This window comes from Lolium perenne, chromosome 6 (genome assembly GCF_019359855.2).
Source record: "Lolium perenne isolate Kyuss_39 chromosome 6, Kyuss_2.0, whole genome shotgun sequence".
NCBI classification, from domain to species: domain Eukaryota; kingdom Viridiplantae; phylum Streptophyta; class Magnoliopsida; order Poales; family Poaceae; genus Lolium; species Lolium perenne.
The window spans coordinates 273,412,266-273,435,866 of record NC_067249.2 but is presented as its reverse complement, the minus strand read 5'-3'; the positions used below and the strand labels follow the sequence as shown (position 1 = coordinate 273,435,866).

The window sequence follows — 23,601 nt, the reverse complement described above, 5'->3', positions numbered from 1 at the left end:
ATTTCAATTGCGAGTGTGCCTATAGACGAGGAGAAAATTCAACTTTATTCAGCAGTACGTGCTCGCTTCGGTCCGATTCGTATATTACAACAACCTCTATTTCGATAAATTTTGCCCGGCACCGATGATGGAGGGGTTAGGATGGTGACTCGCTGTAGTGCTTGTAGTCTTCGCTAGGTGATCCAAAGATCTAATTGCAATTTTTATTGGTGTTCGTTGTACTGCAGCTGATGATGATTATAAATCGGCGGTTCTTTTCACAAAAAGAAAATTTTTGGAGTAATACTGGGCGTTGAGAAAGGAAAATAATAGAAAAGAAGAGAAAATGTGCGTGGTGGTGAGGATCTCCTGCCCATTTGCCTTGCTACCACACGTCTGCTCTCAGTTCGCTGGTGTCACACACGAGCCTACCAAAAACTCTCTTGGCCAACAGCCAACCTCTCTCTTTTCCTCTACCTCTCTTCCATCGTTCAAGAGGCAGTTTTCTTCTTCCCCCATCGGGCCGGGCGAGAGAGCATCGACCGCGGGCAAGAGCTGGACTGGGATCTCGCACCCTAAAGGTACTAGCAGACGCTACTGGTTTTCTTCCTAGCTTAATTTTTTTGGAAGGGGTCCATAGCTTAATTCTATTGGCAGATCGAAAGAGGGTTAATTGTTTCTTTGGATTGATAAATCAATCCTCTCCTCTTCCATGCATTTTCTGTCCATGGAGAATTTTAGTATACGGGATTTGCAAAAGTAAGAGAAAAAATTGAAAAATAAGGGGGCATTCCGAGAATTGAACTCGGGACCTCTCGCCCTTTGTTTCGTATCGTTTTTCCAGTACCTACACCAGTGTACTAGCAGTTCACATCAGGCCTTAGTTCTTCAGATAAGCTAAATTCAGTAAACTAGCTAGCTATTTCGTTGCAGCAGATTTTGTACCCTCAAAAAAAAATATTGTCATAGATTTTCCTTTATTAGTTGTGCTCTGTCCGGACAGTTTTTGTTTAAGTTTTACTGTTTTCGTTGGAGCTAATTTCAGTTAACTACACATTCTCTGCTACAGGAAAAAACAAGAACCCGGCAAATATTTTTCTTCTTCAACTTGTCCTGGCAGACCAGTGAAGCAAGGCTCGTTTGGTCGATCGATCGATCCGTATTGGGGTTGTCCAGTCTTGCTGACCGATGATGAACGTTCTCTCTAGCCACCCCCAGAACCTGCAGCTCCGAATTCATCACGACACATCTTCTCCCCTCCGGAGTAGGAACGGTTCAGGCCAGCTCGCTGTCAACTCTGATCCTGGCTCGAGGATGAGGAGGCCTTCCTCATTGCGTCGACGCGCCGTTACGGTCAGAGCGGTCATTGATGGCGGCGGAGGCGAATCGAGCAGCGGCAAAGACGGCGACGATGGTGACGATGAAGAAGACAAGGAGGGGGAGGTTTGATTTCTAGTAGGAGTAGTATTATATTATTTTTCATGTGGAAGGTGGTTCCTGTTTTCGATCAGGTGGACGTAAATCGATCACATGTTTGTAATGCTGAGATGACGAACTGATTGTGCTGGAATGCAGGGGATGTCATCGTCGTCGTCGAGAAGGAACAGAGAGGACCTAGAGCGCCTGGTGGGCAGTGACGACGACGCGAGCTTCAGCGGCCTGGACCTCGCAACCCTCATTCGGAAGCGGTACGGCCGCTCCTACGACGTCACCCTCATCAGGAAGGAGTTCATGGGTCGGAACCTGCTGGCGATGAACGTGATGTGGAAGTACCGGGAGCAGCGGTCGTTCCCGCTCACGGAGGAGGAGTACCTGCTGCGCCTCGACGACGTCGCCAACACACTCCGCTGCTGGGGTGCCGTCGCGCACGTCAGGAACACGCTCGAGAAGGTTAGAGAGCGGCCACGCATCGGCAAGGCCGTCAGCATCTTCATCGACATGGACACCACCGGCGGGGCACGCTCCGACGAGTGGATCTACAAGTGACCCTGCTCGATCAAGTACTCGATTCAGACTTTCGCGAGGATGCGATGTCATAACGCTAATTCATGTCAGCTACTATTATAGATAGATGAAGTATGTCTTCTTCCCTCAACAAAAAGAAGAAGTGCACCACAGCAATGCGTGTCTGTACTGCTGGCTTGTAATTCAGGTGCAGCCTCGCACAGTGCCACTGGCAGGTATAGTATAAATTGAATAGAAATTGATGAGTAAATGAATGATTAATTGATGGGAATCATCAAGCGCGAAAGAAGATACCTACCTCCACGAACATGCCTACATCCTTGGGGACATTTCCGCCGCTGCGTTTGGTTGGAGTAGACCACCACATTATGATGACAAGTTCGAAAAACCACCACAATTCGACTAAATTGCAAAAATCCACCCGTTTTAAGTTAATTCGTTCCAATGTGCACTAATTGACCAGTTTAGCAGTGGTAACATGGAATCAGACAGCGGGTCCTACTGTCAGTAGTGACGTGGCATGGGTGGAGCCGTTAACGGACCCGTGTCCTAACTCTAACTCTGGTACATGTGCGGTTTGTATCGTCCACTTCACCTCCCGCCCACCCGCGCGTTGTGCCTCCCTGCTCGATGGCGGCTCCCAATCCCGGCGGCAGCAGCCGCGGTAGCACCAGCAAAGAGGTCGTCGAAGGCGGCGCCGGCAAAGAAGCCATCGGAGGCGGCCCCGGGCTTCGCGGCCCTTGTCCTGGACGACTTGGAGTTCCACGGCAGCTCGAACCATCCCGCACGCGTCATCTCGTTGTTCTCGGCGGCTGCAGCGGCGTTGGCCAATGTCTGGAAGGATAACCCAACAGATAGCCATCGCTGGACCTCTTCTCTCAACGGCGTCGAGTAAGTTCAGACTCTCTCACATTTTCTCTCTAATTTTTGCACACTATGGTAGCAATGTCTAGGGTTTCAGAGTAAATTCGTTGAAGAAGAGCAATATCTAGAGTTTCAGTCAAATGGGAATGCGTAAGTTTAATTGTATCCCATTTTATGTAGATTGGATGATGAGATATGGGAGGCTAGGTTCCACTTAGATGGAAAAGGCAATTTGGAGAGGCAGCTACACATATTAGATATCCGGTAAATATCTCTTGTGCGACGTCGTTGAGGGGAATAGTCTAGAGAGCTACGTCGTTGGTTGGAATAGCTCTCGTGCGGCGTATTTGAGCGTGGAAATAGCACATGATCGACAAATGGTTCAAACGACTGGTTGGCTCTTAATGTAGGCTGAGATTAGGTTAGGATCAGAGGGTTATGTGCTCCGACAGGTGGGATCCACTTAGTTGCCATGTCTCGCCCAACCGCACGTGCTCAACTCGACCGGCACCGCCCTTTGCCTATCCTCCGGTAGCGGCGGCATTTTCTTCTCGGCGGTGGTGGAATGCCTTCCTCGGTGGTGGCGGAGCATTCGCTGGTGAGTAATTTCGCAACCCTAGTCCCATTCTCCACTAATTTGGATGGATATGTGGCCTCACGCTCTGTTTCTCCGCCGATTTTGACATCTAGATTGAGAGGTGCATGTGGGATGAATGAGATGAAGGGAGGGTAACCCAGGGAAGAGACAGTAGTTCAAATAGGTAATGCACCCTCTTCTAGCTATTTTTTAACTCGACTTGGGCCTCGTCCCCCCTGCACATCTCACTCACTACCGCTTCCCACCTTTGACAAACAAGGGAGATCCGGCACCTACTTTCGCAATTACAATTGAATTCTTTCCGTCTAAGGCCAGGCTAGGTGATGGCAGCGTCCGAGACATTGAGAGAGATACAACAGTGAGGTTGGATGTAGAATTTTCAGATACTGATCCACAAGAGCTACAGAGAACGGAGGAGAATGCCGCGAAGAATTTGGCGGAGAGGATTGGGGAGAGTATTTTTTGGGGTCTAGATCAAGAGCTATCACTGCTATCGTTCGACAATTGGAATGGTGAATATGTGAGAATTGAGGATGGAGAACGGATGGTTGCTAAAATTGATCAATAAGAAGGTTGGGCAAGCAAACAAGTAACTTTTTATGTAGAGCTAATTGATCTGAAATGTGATTCCAAATTTGGTTATGTTGATGGCTACACAGATGATGGATGATGGGTGGGTTGCACAAAAGCAGATGTGCGGTGACCCAGCATACCATTGCATGTTGTAGTATACAAGTCGTTGATATGACATTCATGAAGGGACTTCTTCACAAATATCACATCCCTCAGAGTGGTACAACAAAAACATTGCAGGTCATAACACTCCAGATTATATTACAAACATGGTCTTAACAAGTTGGTATTCTCACAGGTCCGATGAGAACACCCTACGATATTACTTAAGTAGCATTAAAACTCAAACTAAGTAGACATAACGAGCTCAGCAACTTATTTAGGTAAGCCACTACGCTGCTCGGCTTCGAGATGTCTAGGGTAAGACTCTATTCCTCCGCCTCGGTGTTGTCAACTCCGTAGACTATCCCATAGTCCACGCCTTCAACTCCTCCTGAAAGGTCGGGCTCTTCGTAGACTAACTCATAGTCTCCTTCTGTTGCTCCGGTGCAGGCCTCCTCTTCATGATCACAGTCTAGCAAGGGTGTCGAAAGAAATTGAGTACAGAGGTACTCACCAAGTTCAAAAGAGAAAAGGTGTTTGATGCACCAGCTACGACCATTGATCAGAAAATCTCAGGTCAATGCATGTTTCGCAAATATTTCTTCAAAAGGTTTATTTTATTTTGAAAACTATGCCCGTCAGTCTTCACAGGTTGACCAGAACTTCACGGAGTTCCTTTCCTGCCGCGTTCGTAGTTCCCTTTCCGGAACTGGGAGTGACAAGCAACAATTTGATACACTCTGCAGAGGTGCGTTACTTTTCCCATAAGAGAACTTATCCTTGTTGCTAACCGGGCGTACTTTCCCGTCCACACTTCCTTGGTGTGAGGTCCAGTATAAGAACCAAGCCAATCACTGCCTTCTCCGCGACCCCGCATACCCACCCTTTTGTAAGTCTGTCATGTCCTTTATCTATAAGTAGACTGACCCAGGCATTTGTTCTCACATTTACCATTACGGTAGACTGTTCCGAACAATTCACATGCCCTGTCCTATACACTATAGATAGACTAATCCGGACAACCCTTACAATCCATCATAGACCTTTAACAAGTCTGCTCTCTCCTATACCTATTGGTAGACTGTTCCGGACCAATGTCCTCACCTTTACCAATAGATAGACTGATACAGGCAACCCTTATCACTGATCCGTTGATATGCGAGAGGAAAAAGATACAGCTGACTTGTCTAGAGCCATTATAGATCTCATGGTTAACGCGATATGTATGGCGCTAGAATCACTAGACGGCATTGGTGATTAGCCCTAGATGAGTAGAACCCTTGCAATGGAACCTCCACCATCAACACATACCATGGTTCCATTGCCCACCACATAGTCATATTCATAAATGGAAAAGTAACATTTTATTTTCAATGCAGGAGTGATAAGTATATTGCTTTGCGAGTAAATTGATAGAAAATAATCAATACAACATGAGCAAGGATGAACTTGCCTGGTGACTGCGAGATAGTGCAGTTCGAAGGTTTGGATGGAACCTGGACCTCGGGTTCTGAAAAGAAGCATCATTGTCCGATAAGGACAATGTTATAAAATCCAAATGATGTATGCATGAGTGAATTATTTTATGTTGAATCCCTTTCCCCGGAGTACTTATTAAGATTTGGATGATTAAAGTTTGATTTGAATATTTATGCCTTAGGCAGTAATTTATAATCTCTTAAGATTAATATTATATGGTTTTCTTTTAAAAGAAAAGATTTAGGATTAATAGAATTTTCCTTTGGAAAATATTTACCTTAAATGAAAAGGATTTAGAATAATAGAATTTTTCTCCTTTTTGGAAATATTGGATTTAGAAAATATTTAAGTCATTTGGAATTTTCCTTGATTTTTATATCCAAGGAAAATTTCAAATCTTAATTTCCAATTTAAAATTCCATTCAAAAATTCTTTAAATTAAATTCTCATTGTTCATTGCATCTTATATTTTATTTTGGTTAAGGAATATTTTCTATGAGTTATTCACATTTTTCTTGAATTTTTGGAGTTGTTTAGGATTTATTTGCAATTTTTAAAGTGAAGGATTTGAATTTAAATTTAAATTGGTTTAAAACCTAATGGAAATGACTAAAATACCCCCCTGGGCCCACTGGTCAGCCCATTAGGGTTGAACCAGACCGGTTCGGTCCGAACCGACCGAGTCGGCCCACACACTCTCTCTCTCTCACTCGTTCTAACCCTAACCCTAGGCTCTGGCGATTCCAGCGGCAATGGCATCGCCGCCACGCTCCGGCTCACTCCGGCCGTCCCTAGCCTCGCCACCGATCGCGTTCAACTCCCCTGGCGTACCTGGGACTGACCTGGCGCGGGTGATGCTGTGGCATCGCCTGTGCCGTCGTCCCAAGTTGTTGTGCTTGCGGTGGGGATTAGTTCGTCAGCGTAACGCCGGCGCCTAATCTGGATTCGTAGCTGCTGCGGCCGCGCGAGCACTGCCTCGCCATGCCGTGGTTTCTGCTTCCAGGCGCAAGTAAGTTCCCCCTTCTCCTCCATCTCTGGTCACCTCTCAGTACGCCTCCATTGTTTGGATGTTCATCTCTTCTCTTCCTTGCTTCCTGATGATCCTGGGATCATACAGGAATGCTTCTCCTGATGCCCTTGCATCCACTCCTTCCTATCTGACTTACTCTGGCCAGAATTGCCATTACTGGCCACTAGCCATGCGTGTGCTGCTGCTGTGCTGCTCCATTGCTACTGCTGCTGCTCCATTGCTACTGATGCTATGTGTATTACTTGTTCCTATTGCTTTGCAATGCACTGGTGTCCCTGTACACACCAATTACTTGTACGGGCATGCTATGATTCACGTATATCATTGCTTGATAGGTTAAACTGCTCCTGTGGTTCCTTCTGGAGCCTGTGCTGCTCTTGGTTGCCTTGTGATCCTATAGCTAGGCTCTATAATTACTTGGCTGATGCTCTAGCCATTGGCTAAGCCTCCCAGCCTTTGCTGGTTGCCAATTGGTTCACTTGTGATGCCTACTGGTGTGTGATCATCTATATAAGTGCCTTGTGATGCTACTGGTGCTTTACCAGTGGCTCTAGTGCATATCCTGTGAATGGTTAAGCAACTATTGCTTGTAGTATTCACTTGGTAAAATAGGTTTGGTAGCCTGGTGTGCTTTACTGAAGCATTTGCTTCAGTAAACCTCATGTGCATGTCATGCTGTTGTCTGATGTTGATTTCTGTCAGTTACACTTGATGAACCAGGTGTTGGTAATGATTCATTTGATTTAACAGTTGCTTATGTGAATTCCATTATACTTTGGAATGAATTCAATTGTCTGAACCATCTTGGTTATGAAGACAAACTTACCTGTGTGGCTAGTTTGCTTGTTGGACGTGTTGTGACCTCAGTAACTTACTACTGAACTTGGTTGCATCTAATTTGGCTATCTGGTAGGTTTTATGAAAAAGAATAATAATATCCATAGTTGGGAATCATCTCTATGAATGCCCTGTGGATCCATTGATGAAAACTGGGTTTTACTGATGGTTTAATACACCAAATGGTGCTAGGTAACTAGTTGGCCACTGTTCTAGTGGTTCTGGTATCTTGGATGGCTAGTACTTGCTTTATTTTTGCATATCCAGTATCTAGATCACTAGCTCTTGGTCTGGCCTCTTCCTTCCTAGCATCACTTGGTCTATACCAAGTGATGACATACCCTGTGGAGCATCTGCTCCACACCAAGTGTGTGTATGAGCATGCTTATGATGGATTTGATCATGAGATCAATCCAGGTATGATTTATACCTTGTTCCAGCTCCTAGATGGCTACTTTGTGTTGATGCAGTGCTTCTGGATTGTTGATTTGATCAACAGCCCTTCACCTCCTAGCTCCTGGATGGTCTTGCCTTAGGTCACCATGATCTATAGGTTGGTTTGGTTTGGTTTGGGTTGATTTACTGGATGAACTGTGTGAATACACTACTGGTGTGTTCTTGCTGTTCTTCTTGCTGTTCTGGAGGATTCAACCCTATCTCTAAGCTACTGTGCTATATATAGCACAGGGTGGTACTCTCCTTGGTCGACAGCACCTGTGTGGCTGGTTGTTGTGCTGTCCAGCCCTTGTTTCACCATGCTCATGATTGAGAAAAGATCCTGAGCCTCTCCTTTGGCTTTGGTTGAGACTTGATCCCCCTGCCAAGGCTTATCTGATGGTTTTATTCTTATTTTTACTGACCAAGTGTCATTGACACATGTTACTGGACAAACTAGTTCTATTTGTTGTTTCTTATGCAGGTTTCAATTTGGACAAGACTTGGAGAAGATCTTATGAAGATTTTATTATAGGATTAATTCAATGTTGTAATCTTCCATTTTACTTTTTTATTTCTGTTTTATTTACATTCCAATTGTTGTAATATAAAGAATTCTGTAATGACAATGTATTATGTGTGTGAAATCAATAAATCTCAAGGTTTTATTTATGAGCTTATTGTATTATTCATATTCCATTTATGAATTGTGTTGTATTAATGTGACTTTGTATTTGAATTATAAGTTATAAATTTAATTGAGTTGTTTTACTTCTTTCAAATATGATGGAAATTCAAATTCAAATACCAAATCAAATGCCTCTCGAAAACCCTAGTTTCAAAAGAGGTCATGTCGAAATTCATAGCACTCACATTGCTCTAACCCTAATAGCAACGAGAAAGAAAACCTCGATCACTCTTAGGTTTTATGCAATTAAGTGCAAAAATTTCCCCCATTTTGCGATGAAATGCACATCCCATTTCTAAATCTACCCCTCGTTTGTCCTATGTGCTGGGATATTACAGCCTCTCCCCCTTAACAGAAACTTCATCCCGAAGTTATGGTTGAGGTACCTGAACAGCTCGGGGTAGGATTTTCTGAGATCATCTTCCTTTTCCCAAGTTGCTTCTCGCTCGGGGTGATGTTTCCATTGTACCTTGCAGTACTTGATTGCCCTATTCCTTAGCTTCTTCCAATGTTCTTCCAGTATTTTCGCTGGTCTTTCAACATAAGTTAAATCTGATTGCAGCTCTAGCTCTTCATGTGAAACTGGGTCATCTGGTGCTTTTAAACACTTCCTGGGTTGAGATACATGAAATACATTGTGAATCAAGCTCAACTTCTCTGGTAACTCTAACTCAAAAGCTGTCTCTCTGTTCTGACTGAGTATCTTGAATGGTCCTATAAATCAGGGACTTAACTTTCCCTTCACTCTAGACCTCTTTAGTCCTTTCATCAGACTAACTTTTAAGTAAACCATATGTCCCACCTTGGGTTCCCACAACCTTCTTTTCTGGTCGGCATAACTCTTCTATCGACTCTGAGCTATTTTCAGTCTATCTCTGATGACCTCTATAACTCCTTGTCTTTCCTTGATGTAATCCGGTGCGAACTCTTTATTTTCTCCTGTCTCAAACCAACAGATTGGAGATCTACACTTCCTTCCATATAATGCTTCATATGGTGCCATTTGAATACTACTTTGATGGCTGTTATTGTATGAAAACTCTGCAAGTGGCAAATGGTCCTCCCATGAACCTCCAAAGTCTAGAGCACAAGCTCTAAGCATGTCTTCAAGTATTTGATTTGTTCTTTCCATCTGTCCTCCGGTTTGTGGATGATACACCGTGCTAAAATCCAACTTGGATCCTAGGGCTTCTTGGAGTTGTTTCCAAAATGCTGATGTAAAGATTGAACCTCTATCTGAGAGGATCTTCTTTGGTACTCTATGTTTGCTGACTATCTCCTTCACATAGATATCCACAAGCTTTTCCGAAGTATCCTTCTGATTTACCGCTAGAAAATGTGCACTCTTGGTAAGCCTATCAACGATTACCCATATCATTTCCTTCCTTTTACTAGTCATTGGTAGACCGGTAACAAAATCCATCCCAATTTCATCCCATTTCCATTCTAGAATATCCAGGGGGTTGAAGTAATCCGGCAGGACTCTGATGTTCTGCCTTTACTCGTTGACATGTGTGGCATTCTGAAACATACTTGGCTATCTCCCTTTTCATGTTATTCCACCAGAACATTTCTTTCAAATCCATGTACATCTTGGTACTTCCCGGATGTATCGAATAAGGTGTCTCGTGGGCTTCCTTGAGTATGATTTCCTTAACTTCCGGGTCATCTGGTACACACATCCTCTTTTGAAAGTACAATGAATTGAAGACTCCCACATGGAATTCAGATGGTTTTCCTTCCTCTATCCTAATTTCTTCTTGGATGAATGGATCATCTACTTGTTTCCGAATAATCTCATACTTCAAATCAGAATACATCTCATCCATGATTCTCAAGGTTGCAACACTTCCTACTACATCACCTTGAATGAGCAAGATTTGAGCTTCTTCTAGTTCTTTCCGAAGTTCCTTTGGAATTTCCCACTCCGTAGGTTGGTTCTCTGTACTTTTTCTACTCAAAGCATCTGCTACAACATTAGCTTTGCCGGGTGTGTAGTTGATTGTTAGTTCATAATCCTTGATCAACTCTAACCATCTCTTCTGTCTCATGTTCAATTCCTTTTGAGTAAATAAATACTTCAGGCTTTTATGGTCTGTATATAGCTCACACTTGGATCCATAAAGAAATTGTCTCCAACTTTTCAAAGCATAGACTACCGCTGCCAACTCTAAGTCATGTACTGGGTAGTTGTGTTCATGTGGTTTCAGTTGTCTTGATCCATAAGCTATCACTTTACGGTCTTGCATCAAAACACATCCAAGTCCATTCTTGGAAGCGTCACAATAAACCGTATAATCCTTTCCGGGTTCTGGGACTGCTAACACTGGTGTTGTAGTTAGCTTCTCTTTGAGCTTCTGGAAACTTGCTTCACACTCATCAGTCCACACAAATGGGGTGTTTTTCTTTAATAACTTGGTCATTGGTCCTGCAATCTTCGAAAATCCCTCAATGAATCTTCGATAATAACCTACCATTCCAAGGAATCCTCTTATTTCCTTAGCATTCTTGGGTGAATTCCACTCCAATACTGACTGAACTTTACTTGGATTCACCGCTATACCCTCTTTGGTTATGACATGTCCAAGAAATTCTACACTTTCCAACCAAAAGTTGCATTTGCTGAACTTAGCATACAGCTGATGTTCTCTTAAGATCTGCAAAACTATCTTCAAATGCTTGTCATGTTCTTCTTTGTCTTTGGAATATATCAAAATATCATCAATCAACACTATCACAAACTTGTCCAAGTACTTCATGAATATCTTGTTCATCAAATTCATGAAAATAGCTGGTGCATTTGTTAATCCAAATGGTACAACCAAGTATTCATGGTGTCCATACCTCGAAACAAAGCTGTTTTCGGAACATCTTCCTTCTTGATCTTGATCTGATGGTATCCTGACCTCAAGTCTATCTTAGAGAAGACTCCTGCTCCTTGAACTTGATCAAACAGGTCTTGAATTCTAGGTAAAGGGTACTTATTCTTGATCGTTACATTGTTGAGATTCCTATAATCTCCACACATTATCTTGCCTCCATCTCTCTTATCAACAAAGATAACTAGAGTTCCCCATGGTGATAGACTTTCTTGAATGAATCCTTTCTGTTCTAGTTCATCAATCTGAGCTTTCAGCTCCACTAACTCCTTCGGTCCCATCTTATATGGTGGTTGAGCTATTGGTGCGGTGCCTGGAATCAGATCTATGGTGAATTCAATCTCCCTATCGGGTGGCATACCCGGTAGTTCCTTGGGAAATACATCCTGAAACTCATTCACCACTAGAATCTCCTCGATCTTAACTTCCTTCAAGCTATTCAACCCCAATCCTATCTCCAACTGAGTGTATTTGTCTCCCTGAAACACTATCTAACCTCCAATGGAATTGCGGAGTGATACTGTTTTGTCTCCACAGTTTATCACTGCACCATTCTCCGTTAACCAGTCCATCCCTAGGATGGTTGAGATGTCCTTCATAGGAATGATGAAAAGATCCGCGAAATACACACAGTCACATATGGTAATGACATGTGCTTCTTTCACATGGGTTACTAATATCGTTCCCCCCGCGGATAGGACAGTTATGGGATATTCTAGTTTTGAACATCTAATCCCGTATTTTTCAACAAACTCCCATGCAAGGAATGAAGTAGTTGCTCCTGTATCAAATAGTACTTTGCCAGGATGAGTAAGAATGCTGAGCATACCTAGAACTTCTTGATCCGACTCTCCAGCTTGCTCCAAGGTTGTGCAATTCAGCTTTCCATACGGCTTGCCCCTCTTGTTGTTGTTGTTGTTGTTGTTGTTGTTGTTGTTGTTGTTGTTGTTGTTGTTGTTGTTGTTGTTGTTGTTGTTGTTGTTGTTGTTGTTGTTGTTGTTGTTGTTGTTGTTGTTGTTGTTGTTGTTGTTGTTGTTGTTGTTGTTGTTGTTGTTGTTGTTGTTGTTGTGGTTGTTGTTGTTGTTGTTGCGGTTGTTGTAGTTGTTACCGCCTCCAGCTCGTCCTCCTCCCGAGTTCTGTCCACTCCAGGACGCCTTGTTCGGGCACTCAGGCTTCATGTGTCCCTCTTGCCCACAACCATAGCATATGATCATGGGTTTCTGACACTCTCTCATGATGTGTCCCCTCTGCCCACAGTTGTTGCAAATTATCTGGGATTTTGTGTTCGGATTCGGACCTCCACGGTTATTTTGGTTACCGGTAGGTCGGAATCGGGGTTTGAAACTTCTATCTGGGGTTGGTTTAGTGATTGGGTACTTCCTTGGCTCGATGCGAGCCCTCTTCCATAGACCTCATATACTGTTGAAAGTCTGGGTGCATCATAGGATGTGGTGGTGGTGGTACATCTCCCATTCTGGCTGCTGCTTCAGCTTCTTCCTTTTCCTTCGCCTCCCGCTCTCTTCGAGCATCTTCGGTCTCAACTAACGTCATATCCCCCTAGTCCTGTAACAAAGAGCGATACTCATAATTACACCATGCAAATGTTTTCTGAGCTCAACTCAATGCCCAGAACTAGTCACACAATGAAATCAAGAAGCAAATCCAAAGAAAACATTTATTATGTATATACAACGTATATAACATAACATTACACACATATATTACATGTGGCATATATAACCACTTATTTTGGCTCAAAGCCCAAGCCACAACAGGAATTTAAAATATGTCTTAGTACAATACCATGTATGTTACATTATTCCTCTCATGAACACTACTCCTCGTCATCTTCGTTGGTCTCCATGTACATGCCTAGAGTCCATCCGGTACAACGGTTGGTCTTCCAAACACCGTCCGGAACATAGGTCCTTCCAGTTGGAATGTAGTCTGAATCAGACGAGGTGCCGAGACAGAGATCTGTCATGCCAAAATAGCTGGACAGTGACTCGTATGTATCCCCAGCAGGATACACACCTCCCTCATTCGCCATCCATGGAGGATTTCTATCAACTTGCCCCCTCATCTTCTTCTTCTTCTTTTTCTTCACTCCTGAACTCTCACCTACTTCATAGTGAGATGTGTTTGATACCCCCATCTCCAAGTCAAGCGAAATGGAGTTCGTATCCTTTTCACCCTGCCCGTAGTGTCGGGTACGATACTGATTAACCTCGCCTCCTTCTTCATCCGAATCACATGGAATTGGTTCCTCTTCATTCCCGAAGGGTTCTCCGAAATGCCAACCAGTCGAGTTCTCGATTGGTGACTCCATATTAGCTGGGATTCCCGAACCATCTCCCATATATCATGCATCATATGACTCTGACACATGTGGGTAATGTGGAACGAAGTTGGGTGTAGGTGGAACTGGTTTTGGCACCTGGTCACTCAAATCTATGAAGCTGTTCAAAGTGAAGTAAGGTGTTGTATACTGGGGCTGGTTCCTAAGATTGTGCATTCGAGCCTGGACTTTGTCAGGGTCCGTGAACTCAGAAAGCATATGTGTGACTTCCTCCACCATCTTCATGTGAAGTAGGTACAACGTAGTCAACAAGGACTTGCAGCTGTCCATGTGTTGTGCTGCTACTTCAGGATGTTTATGTGCCATAAGTAGATGATTCAGAGAAGGATCATCATCTTCCTCGACATGAGGCACATGAGAATACTCTGAACACAGGAAATCTAAGGTTTTGTGTTCCCTGAGTTCGAGAATTGCCTTAAAGATGGCCATGTGATACGCCGTTGTGAGTGTTTTGGCTTCTCCATATGGCATAATGATACTCATCTCCAGTGTTCTGGGTAGTTGTACTGCAACTCTGCACTTGGCTACTACATCATCCTTGTAGTAGATGTATTTTATGACGGGAATCTTGGTTTCGCAACCAAGATCTTTCAGCATCCCTCGCAGGAGATCTGTAAGACTTCCTTCATAATCGCCAAGCCAGCCGTCAGTCTTCCTTAACGTCCTCTTTGGAAAAGTGTACACCATTCCGGCTGTATACATGAGTAAAATATTAGTAGTGATGATGCATCATAATAGTTATAATAAAGAATTATCGCACTAAAAGATATGATTATGTTATCCTCAAGTGAATAAACATCATATTTCTAGAGAATTCTTTACTATTCCTACTTGACTCCTACAGGTTTTTCCCTTTACTAGGTTTTTCCAACCTAAGGTCGCAACATTTGCTCTGATACCAGCTGCGGTGACCCGGCATACCACTGCATGTTGTAGTATACAAGTCGTTGATATGACATTCATGAAGGGACTTCTTCACAAATATCACATCCCTCAGAGTGGTACAACAGAAACATTGCAGGTCATAACACTCCAGATTATATTACAAACATGGTCTTAACAAGTTGGTATTCTCACAGGTCCGATGAGAACACCCTACGATATTACTTAAGTAGCATTACAACTCAAACTAAGTAGACATAACGAGCTCAGCAACTTATTTAGGTAAGCCACTACGCTGCTCGGCTCTGAGATGTCTAGGGTAAGACTCTATTCCTCCGCCTCGGTGTTGTCAACTCCGTAGACTATCCCATAATCCACGCCTTCAACTCCTCCTGAAAGGTCGGGCTCTTCGTAGACCAACTCATAGTCCCCTTCTGGTGCTCCGGTGCAGGCCTCCTCTTCATGATCACAGTCTAGCAAGGGTGTCGAAAGAAAGTGAGTATAGAGGTACTCAGCAAGTTCAAAAGAGAAAAGGTGTTTGATGCACTAGCTACGACCATTGATCAGAAAATCTCAGGTCAATGCATGTTTCGCAAACATTTCTTCAAAAGGTTTATTTTATTTTGAAAACTATGCCCGCCAGTCTTCACAGGTTGACCAGAACTTCACGGAGTTCCTTTCCTGCCGCGTTCGTAGTTCCCTTCCCGGAACTGGGAGTGAAAAGCCACAATTTGATACACTCTGCAGAGGTGCATTACTTTTCCCATAAGAGAACTTATCATTGTTGCCAACCGGGCGTACTTTCCCGTCCACACTTCCTTGGTGTGAGGCCCAGTATAAGAACCAAGCCAATCACTGCCTTCTCCGCGACCCTGCATACCCACCCTTTTGTAAGTCTGTCCTGTCCTTTATCTATAGGTAGACTGACCTAGGCATTTGTTCTCACCTTTACCATTACGGTAGACTATTCCGAACAATTCACATGCCCTGTCCTATACACTATAGATAGACTAACCCGGACAACCCTTACAATCCATCATAGACCTTTAACAAGTCTGCCCTCTCCTATACCTATTGGTAGACTATTCCGGACCAATGTCATCACCTTTACCAATAGATAGACTGATACAGGCAACCCTTATCACTGATCCGTTGATATGCGAGAGGAAAAAGATACAGCTGACTTCCCCAGAGCCATTATAGATCTCATGGTTAACGCGATATGTACGACGCTAGAATCACTAGACGGCATTGGTGATTAGTCCTAGATGAGTAGAACCCTTGCAATGGAACCTCCACCATCAACACATACCATGGTTCCATTGCCCACCACATAGTCATATTCATAATTGGAAAAGTAACATTTTAATTTCAATGCAGGAGTGATAAGTATATTGCTTTGCGAGTAAATTGATAGAAAATAATCAATACAACATGAGCAAGGATGAACTTGCCTGGTGACTGTGAGATAGTGCAGTTCGAAGGTTTGGATGGAACCTGGACCTCGGGTTCTGAAAAGAAGCATCATTGTTCGATAAGGACAATGTTATAAAATCCAAATGATGTATGCATGAGTGAATTATTTTATGTTGAATCCCTTTCCCCGGAGTACTTATTAAGATTTGGATGATTAAAGTTTGATTTGAATATTTATGCCTTAGGCAGTAATTTATAATCTCTTAAGATTAATATTATATGGTTTTCTTTTAAAAGAAAAGATTTAGGATTAAGAGAATTTTCCTTTGGAAAATATTTACCTTAAATGAAAAGGATTTAGAATAATAGAATTTTTCTCCTTTTTGGAAATATTGGATTTAGAAAATATTTAAGTCATTTGGAATTTTCCTTGATTTTTATATCCAAGGAAAATTTCAAATCTTAATTTCCAATTTAAAATTCCATTCAAAAATTCTTTAAATTAAATTCTCATTGTTCATTGTATCTTATATTTTATTTTGGTTAAGGAATATTTTCTATGAGTTATTCACATTTTTTCTTTAATTTTTGGAGTTGTTTAGGATTTATTTGCAATTTTTAAAGTGGAGGATTTGTATTTAAATTTGAATTGGTTTAAAACCTAATGGAAATGAATAAAATACCCCCTGGGCCCACTAGTCAGCCCATTAGGGTTGAGCCAGACTGGTTCGGTCCGAACCGACCGAGTCGGCCCACACTCTCTCTCTCACTCGTTCTAACCCTAAACCTAGGCTCTGGCGATTCCCGTGGCGATGGCGTCGCCGCCAAGTTCGCCGCCACGCTCCGGCTCACTCCGGCCGTCCCTAGCCTCGCCACCGGTCGCGTTCAACTCCCCTTGTGACGCTCCGTCGATCTATCCGAGTGGATTCGTCGTTCGCTTCCTCCTGCTCCAGATCGCATCCGTGCTAGATCTGGAGACGAATAGCCTCCGACGATTTGGTGTCTCCGGCGAGATGCAGCCGCCGCCATCGATGCTCTCGTGTACCTGGGACTGACCTGGCGTGGCTGATGCTGTGGCATCGCATGTGCCATCCTCCCCTGGTTGCTTTGCTTCCAGTGGGGATTAGTTCGTCGACGTAACACCGGTGCCTACCCTGGATTCGTAGCTGCTGTGGCCGCGCGAGCACTACCTCGCCATGCCGTGGCTTCTGCTTCCAGGCGCAAGTAAGTTCCCCCTTCTCCTCCATCTTTGGTCACCTCTCAGTACGCCTCCATTGTTTGGTTGTTCATCTCTTCTCTTCATTGCTTCCTGATGATCCTGGGATCATACAAGAATGCTTCTCCTGAAGCCCTTGCATCCACTCCTTCCTATCTGTCTTACTCTGGCCAGAATTGCCATTACTGGCCACTGGCCATGCATGTGCTGCTGCTGTGCTGCTCCATTGCTACTGCTGCTATGTGTATTACTTGTTCCTATTGCTTTGCAATGCACTGGTGTTCCTATACACACCAATTACTTGTACTGGCATGCTATGATTCATGTATATCATTGCTTGATAGGTTAAACTGCTCATGTGGTTCCTTCTGGAGCCTGTGCTGCTTTTGGTTGCCTTGTGATCCTATAGCTAGGCTCTATAATTACTTGGCTGATGCTCTAGCCATTGGCTAAGCCTCCCAGCCTTTGCTGGTTGCCAATTGGTTCACTTGTGATGCCTACTGGTGTGTGATCATCTATATAAGTGCCTTGTGATGCTACTGGTACTTTACCAGTGGCTCTAGTGCATATCCTGTGAATGGTTAAGCTACTATTGCTTGCAGTATTCACTTGGTAAAATAGTTTTGGTAGCCTGGTGTGCTTTACTGAAGCATTTGCTTCAGTAAACCTCCTGTGCATGTCATGCTGTTGTCTGGTTTTGGTAGTCTGGTGTGCTTTACTGAAGCATTTGCTTCAGTAAACCTCCTGTGCATGTCATGCTGTTGTCTGATGTTGATTTCTGTCAGTTACACTTGATGAACCATGTGTTGGTAATGATTCATTTGATTTAACAGTTGCTTATGTGAATTCCATTATACTTTGGAATGAATTCAATTGTCTGAACCATCTTGGTTATGAAGACAAACTTGCCTGTGTGGCTAGTTTGCTTGTTGGACTTGTGTTGTGACCTCAGTAACTTACTACTGAACTTGGTTGCATCTAATTTGGCTATCTGGTAGGTTTTATGAAAAAGAATAATAATATCCACAGTTCGGAATCATCTCTATGAATTCCCTGTAGATCCTTTGATGAAACTGGGTTTTACTGATGGTTTAATACACCACATGGTGCTAGGTAACTAGTTGGCCACTGTTCTAGTGGTTCTGGAATCTTGGATGGCTAGTACTTGCTTTACTTTTGCATATCCAGTATCTAGATCACTAGCTCTTGGTCTGGCCTCTTCCTTCCTAGCATCACTTGACATACCCTGTGGAGCATCTGCTCCACACCAAGTGTGTGTATGAGCATGCTTATGATGGATTTGATCATGAGATCAATCCAGGTATGATTTATACCTTGTTCCAGCTCCTAGATGGTTACTTTGTGTTGATGCAGTGCTTCTGGATTGTTGATTTGATCAACAGCCCTTCACCTCCTAGCTCCTGGATGGTCTTGCCTTAGGTCACCATGATCTATAGGTTGGTTTGGTTTGGTTTTGGTTTGGTTTGGGTTGATTTACTGGATGAACTATGTGAACTCCCAAGTCGCCGATACGGGCTAGTCGCCAAGCTGCACAGCTCAGGAACCGGGAGACTTTCGCTTGCTGCTGCTGGTAGAGCAATCCACGATCAGCTAAGTAGCTCAGCTAACAAGGACGCGGCAGGCAAGCTAGTCGCAATACCAGGACTGGCCCGCTCCCCGCTCCTTACGCCGTCAAGCGAAAACAGCGACTGGATCCTACAGCAGGGTCGCTCGCTCGACCAGCCCTCCGGGCCCTAGCAACCGTACAATGCTACGCTATACAGCATACAATCGCCCTCCTCTACCTCAGGACGGTGACTTGAAACGGCTAAGTACCACGACCAGGGACTCCGCAAAACGGACCCGCGGCTCGATCAGGAAAAACGCCAAAACAGGAACCTCCTTTGGAGTCGCTACGCGACTGGCCCCACGGGTCATGACGAGCGGCACGCTATAATATACAGCGTCAACACAGGCCAAAACCCCCCTCCCTTGAGGCAGCTATTCGCACTATACGACTACGTACTGCGACTGGGGACGCCCAGCTCGAACAGGAAAACAGTCATGTGATAGCCTTCATCGGGGCAGCGCAGCAACTGGACACTCGGGCCACGGCGAGTAGGCCCATTATGGAACAAACGCACAAACAAAGCAAGGCATATTCAAACTTGCATTCTTCGAACAAGGTAAACAAGCTCCATATAGAACCCTGTCACTAACCAAAAGACCCACGAGTCGCATCCACAGACTCGCGGGGACGAAATGTTTCATTACAGATTCAAGGGGGGCATTTCCCCCCGCATTCAACTTCAGCTACCCTACTTGGAGGCGCCAGCCTCAGGATCAACCACCGGCTCGGCGCCATCTTCTCCATGAAGAAACTTCGGCGTGTACCTGACGACCGGATATGACGACAAGGTGTTGTTGGCGGTGGCATGGAACAGACGCTCGGCGGGGAAGTCCTTTGGCCCCTCCTCCTTTTCGGCATCCTCCGGAGCCGTCTGGCTGGTGACGTGCGTCTCCAGGTCCGCCGTCGCCAGCACGCGATCAGCGTATGGGCGGACTAACTCCATAAGGCGCAGCACCTCCGCGACGTCAAAGTCACCGGTTTCGGACGGAAAGCCCACTGTTACCTCCTCCACGTCAAAGCCCTCAGAGTAGTGGGCAAGCACCATGCTCAGAGCCATGGTGATGCCCACCCGGCACGCCGAGCGGCGCAGCCAGTTGACCACCGCTGGAACGTCGGTGATGGCCTTGAAGACCGACGCAACATCACGAGGAATCTGCTCCCGCGGGCTCAGGTACTGGACCGCCGCCAGTATGTCCCCCGCGCACTGGATAATGCGCGTGGTCGTGGTCTCCAAGCACTCGCGAGGGGTCGCCAACTCCACGAAGTCACACGTCCCTGCAAGACAAAGCAAAATAGAACAAAGTCAGCACTCGCGAAAGAGGACTCACCGCGCTCGGGGACTGGCCCCCAAGCGAACTCGCCACGCTCGGGGACTGGCCCCAAGCGGACTCGCCACGCTCGGGGACTGGCCCCCCTAGCGGACTCGCCACGCTCGGGGACTGGCCCCCCTAGCGGACTCGCCACGCTCGGGGACTGGCCCCCCAAGCGGACCCAACGCGCTAGGGGACTGGCCCCTTGGAGGACTCGCCACGCTAGGACCGGCGACTGCAAAGAACAACGCCAAAACGGACAAAATTCGGACTCTTACCGAGGAGTTGCCGCGACATCTCACGAACGAAGGCCTCGAAGTTGGTCTTCTCCTTCTGTACAGCCAGAAGGGTCGACTCAGACGCCTCCCTCGTGGCAACTTCCTCGGCGTGCTTCTTCTCCAGCGCCGCCAGCTGCTTCGTCACAGTCGTGGTCGCCGTGCGAGCCACGTCCCTCTCCTTCAGCGCCGCGACCAGTTGGACTTGGTGCTCAGCGATGACGTCCTCGAGCTCCTTGCTCTTTCCTTCAAAGACCTTGGTAAGGTCGGCAACCTCAGCCTTCGCCCGCTTCGCCGCGGCCTCTCCTTCCGTCGCCCGGAAGTCGGCTTCTCGGTACAGCGACTCCTTCACATAACCAGCACGCGCTTCGGCAAGCGCCTTCTCACGCGCCTCTGCTACAAGGAAACAACTGTGAGACTCAACACAGCGAACAATGCAACATTCAAGGACATGCGGGGCGGATACTTACTACCGATGGCGATCAACTGTCGGTTCTTCTTCGCAGCCTCCTCTACCGAGGCCGTTAGGCGCTTCACCTCCGCCTGAAAAGACACCCACATCAACAATGTTAGTCGTCCGGTCACCGAAAGCTGGGAGACTCGACTCGCCCCTTCAGCCCAAGTCGACCCTCGGGGACTGGGGGGACCACATTATCTGAAGAACAGCATTCACCTCATGAACTTCGCCAAGAGCCCTGTGGATCTCGGCAAACGACGAGGACGCGAGTGGCGCTCGGCGAGAAGCGCGCAACTCGCCGCCTTCTTCGGGAACAGAAGCATGTACCACCGCCTCCGTCGACGGGGCTCCCCCCTGTTGCGCGAGCGGATCATCGTGACAAACGAAATCCCGCGCCGCCTTCGTTCGCCGCTCCCTCGGCGGCGCCGCCGACGAGTAGCCCTCCTTCGCGACGACTGGCTCCTTCTCACCGGAAGGGGGAGCGACTGGGTGCTCGCCCTCCGGGCCCTTCTCGGTCGCGGACACCATGTCCGCGGGGTCGGCCGTCATTTTCTTTGCTTCGGCGGCCTTCTTCGCCTCGGCGGCCTTCTTCGCCTCGGCCGCTCTTGTCGCCGCCACCCCTCGCGCGGCGCCGGGCTTCTGCAAGACCTTCGTCCTGGCCCTGCAAGGAGTAACAGTTAAATCTCCAAAATCTCCAGCCAAGCAACAACCAAATCAGAGGGTATGCGCGATGCTTACTTCACCGTTGGAAGCGTCTTCACGCCAGGACCGACTCGTGCGCCGGCGTCGAGTGCAGCCTGGAGGGGCCGCCGGAGCTCTGTCGCGCCTTCCAAGATGGTTTGGCGCAGGCGCTTGGGCCGCCGTTCGTCGGGCTCTTTGGCGGGTCCCTTCCCCTTTGGAGGCGAAGTCGTTTCTTCCTCCTCCTCTGCTGCGCCTTCCTCTGGAGGGCTCTGCGACGAGGAGGTCGCTCCCCTCTTCGAGGTACGAGGGCGTCGGATGAAATCCTGCGCCTCCGAGTCCGATTCCGTGCGGTCTCCATCGTCCTCCTCCTCGTCCTCGTCGACCTCCTCGCCTTCGGTCATCTCCGGGGGCTCCTCCCCGGCGAGTGGGGGGAGATGATTGGCGATCTTCTGCCACCTCTGCATCATCGTCAACACAACAACGTTACGATTCCGCCGATTACGCCAATCCAATGAACAGAAGGGCGAAGTCACCACGTACCTTGGGCGCCGGCCTGTCTTCGGAGAAGGGCTGCAGCCCGGCGTCGAGGGAGGTGAATGTAGCCGTGGTGATTTTGGCAAGTGCCTTCCGGTACTCGTCCTCGCTCCACTCAACCGCCGTAGAGCGAGTGCAGTCGTTCTGCCCTCGGTATTCCCACATGTAGTGGCCCTGGCTTCGCAGGGGAATCAGGCGCCGGGCGAGCCAACAGTTGTACATGTTGGCGGCTGTCAGCCCTACGCTCTTCAATGCCTGGATCGACGACCGCATCGTCTTCACCACCTCTTCCTGGTCGCGCGGCAGCGACCGCACATTGAGGCGCCGGGGGACACTCGGCTTGGGCGAGTATTGGGGAATGTGGACCTCCCCCGGTCGGGTCTACTCTGTGGCGTAGAACCAAAATCTGCGCCATTGCGCTTGCGCCTTCTTCGGGAGCGCCATGTTAATGAAGGATTCGCCGGACTTCACTTGGAACGTGATCCCGCCGTTGGGGATGAGCGAGTGGTCGCTCTTGCTCATCCGAGTCGCCCGCCCATGGAAGATGGTCACCCAAAGAGGGAAGTAGGGCGGGCAGCCCAGGTAGCACTCGCACAACGCCACAAACAGGGCGATCTGCTGGACGCTGTGCGGCCCGAGATCGGAGATCTTGATGTCGTAGAACGCCAGGAGTTGGCGCAGGAAGTCGGAGGAGGGGAGCGCAAAGCCGCGGTCGAGAAAGCTCGTGAAGATCACGAACTCCCCCGGCCGTGGCCGCGGCTCCGTCTCGTTCGTCGCCGGAACCCTCCACCGCTCGTGCCTGAATTCGGGAATGATTCCCGCGGAGATGTACGGGAGAAGAGACTCCTTAGTAACCTTGGACTTGGTCCATCCCTTGGCTGCCATTGATGCGCTTCGAGCTCGAATACCGGAGGAGAGCAGAAGGGGATGAAGGAGTGAAGAAGGGAGAAATACGGCGGAATGAGAAGCCCTAGCCCTCGGGCTCCCCCCCCTTTATACCTCCGCACTCGCCCGGTTTGAGGAACAAGATCCACCATTCAATACCGCTCCGAAATCGCCGCCCGCAGATCAACGGCCGAGATTTGCGCCGGTTTGAACTGCGCGGCCGTTAACTAGCCGTTAGCAGTCTTGTCAAGCCCAACGGTCAACTGCGCCGTAACGGCTCGTGCCTCGGTCAACGTGAATCTAGCCGTTGGGTCCTCCACGTGTCCCCCCAGGGTGACAGACGCCGACTGGCACGCGACGACTGGCCGACGCCGACTGTCATACGCCGACTGGCTAACGCCCGATTGTGCCATGGCGACTAACGACTGGAGCCCCAGACTTAATCTTGTTTTTCAGGAGCCCGGCGACGACTCGCTTCGACCCATCGCCAGACCTTTCCAAGTTCTGCCTCAAGCCCTTGCTTCATC

The 23,601-nt window shown here is 47.0% G+C and overlaps 1 protein-coding gene across 2 annotated transcripts in view; it reads left to right on the top strand.

Annotated features, from left to right (window-relative positions):
* The first annotated feature begins 382 nt into the window (after positions 1–382).
* Positions 383–23,601, top strand: part of LOC127326849 (uncharacterized) — a 152,928-nt gene continuing 129,709 nt past the window's right edge. Inside the window, exons 1-3 of one of the 2 annotated variants that reach the window (XR_011746288.1) lie at positions 383–560; positions 1,049–1,422; positions 1,555–2,055. Coding sequence is in view for 1 of the 2 variants with exons in the window: in XM_051353631.2 (XP_051209591.1) it covers positions 1,168–1,422; positions 1,555–1,965 (666 nt within the window). In the remaining variant the exon portion in view is untranslated. Of the gene's footprint in view, positions 561–1,048; positions 1,423–1,554; positions 2,216–23,601 lie in introns of those variants that run through there. The other variant, XM_051353631.2, reaches the window with a different exon arrangement.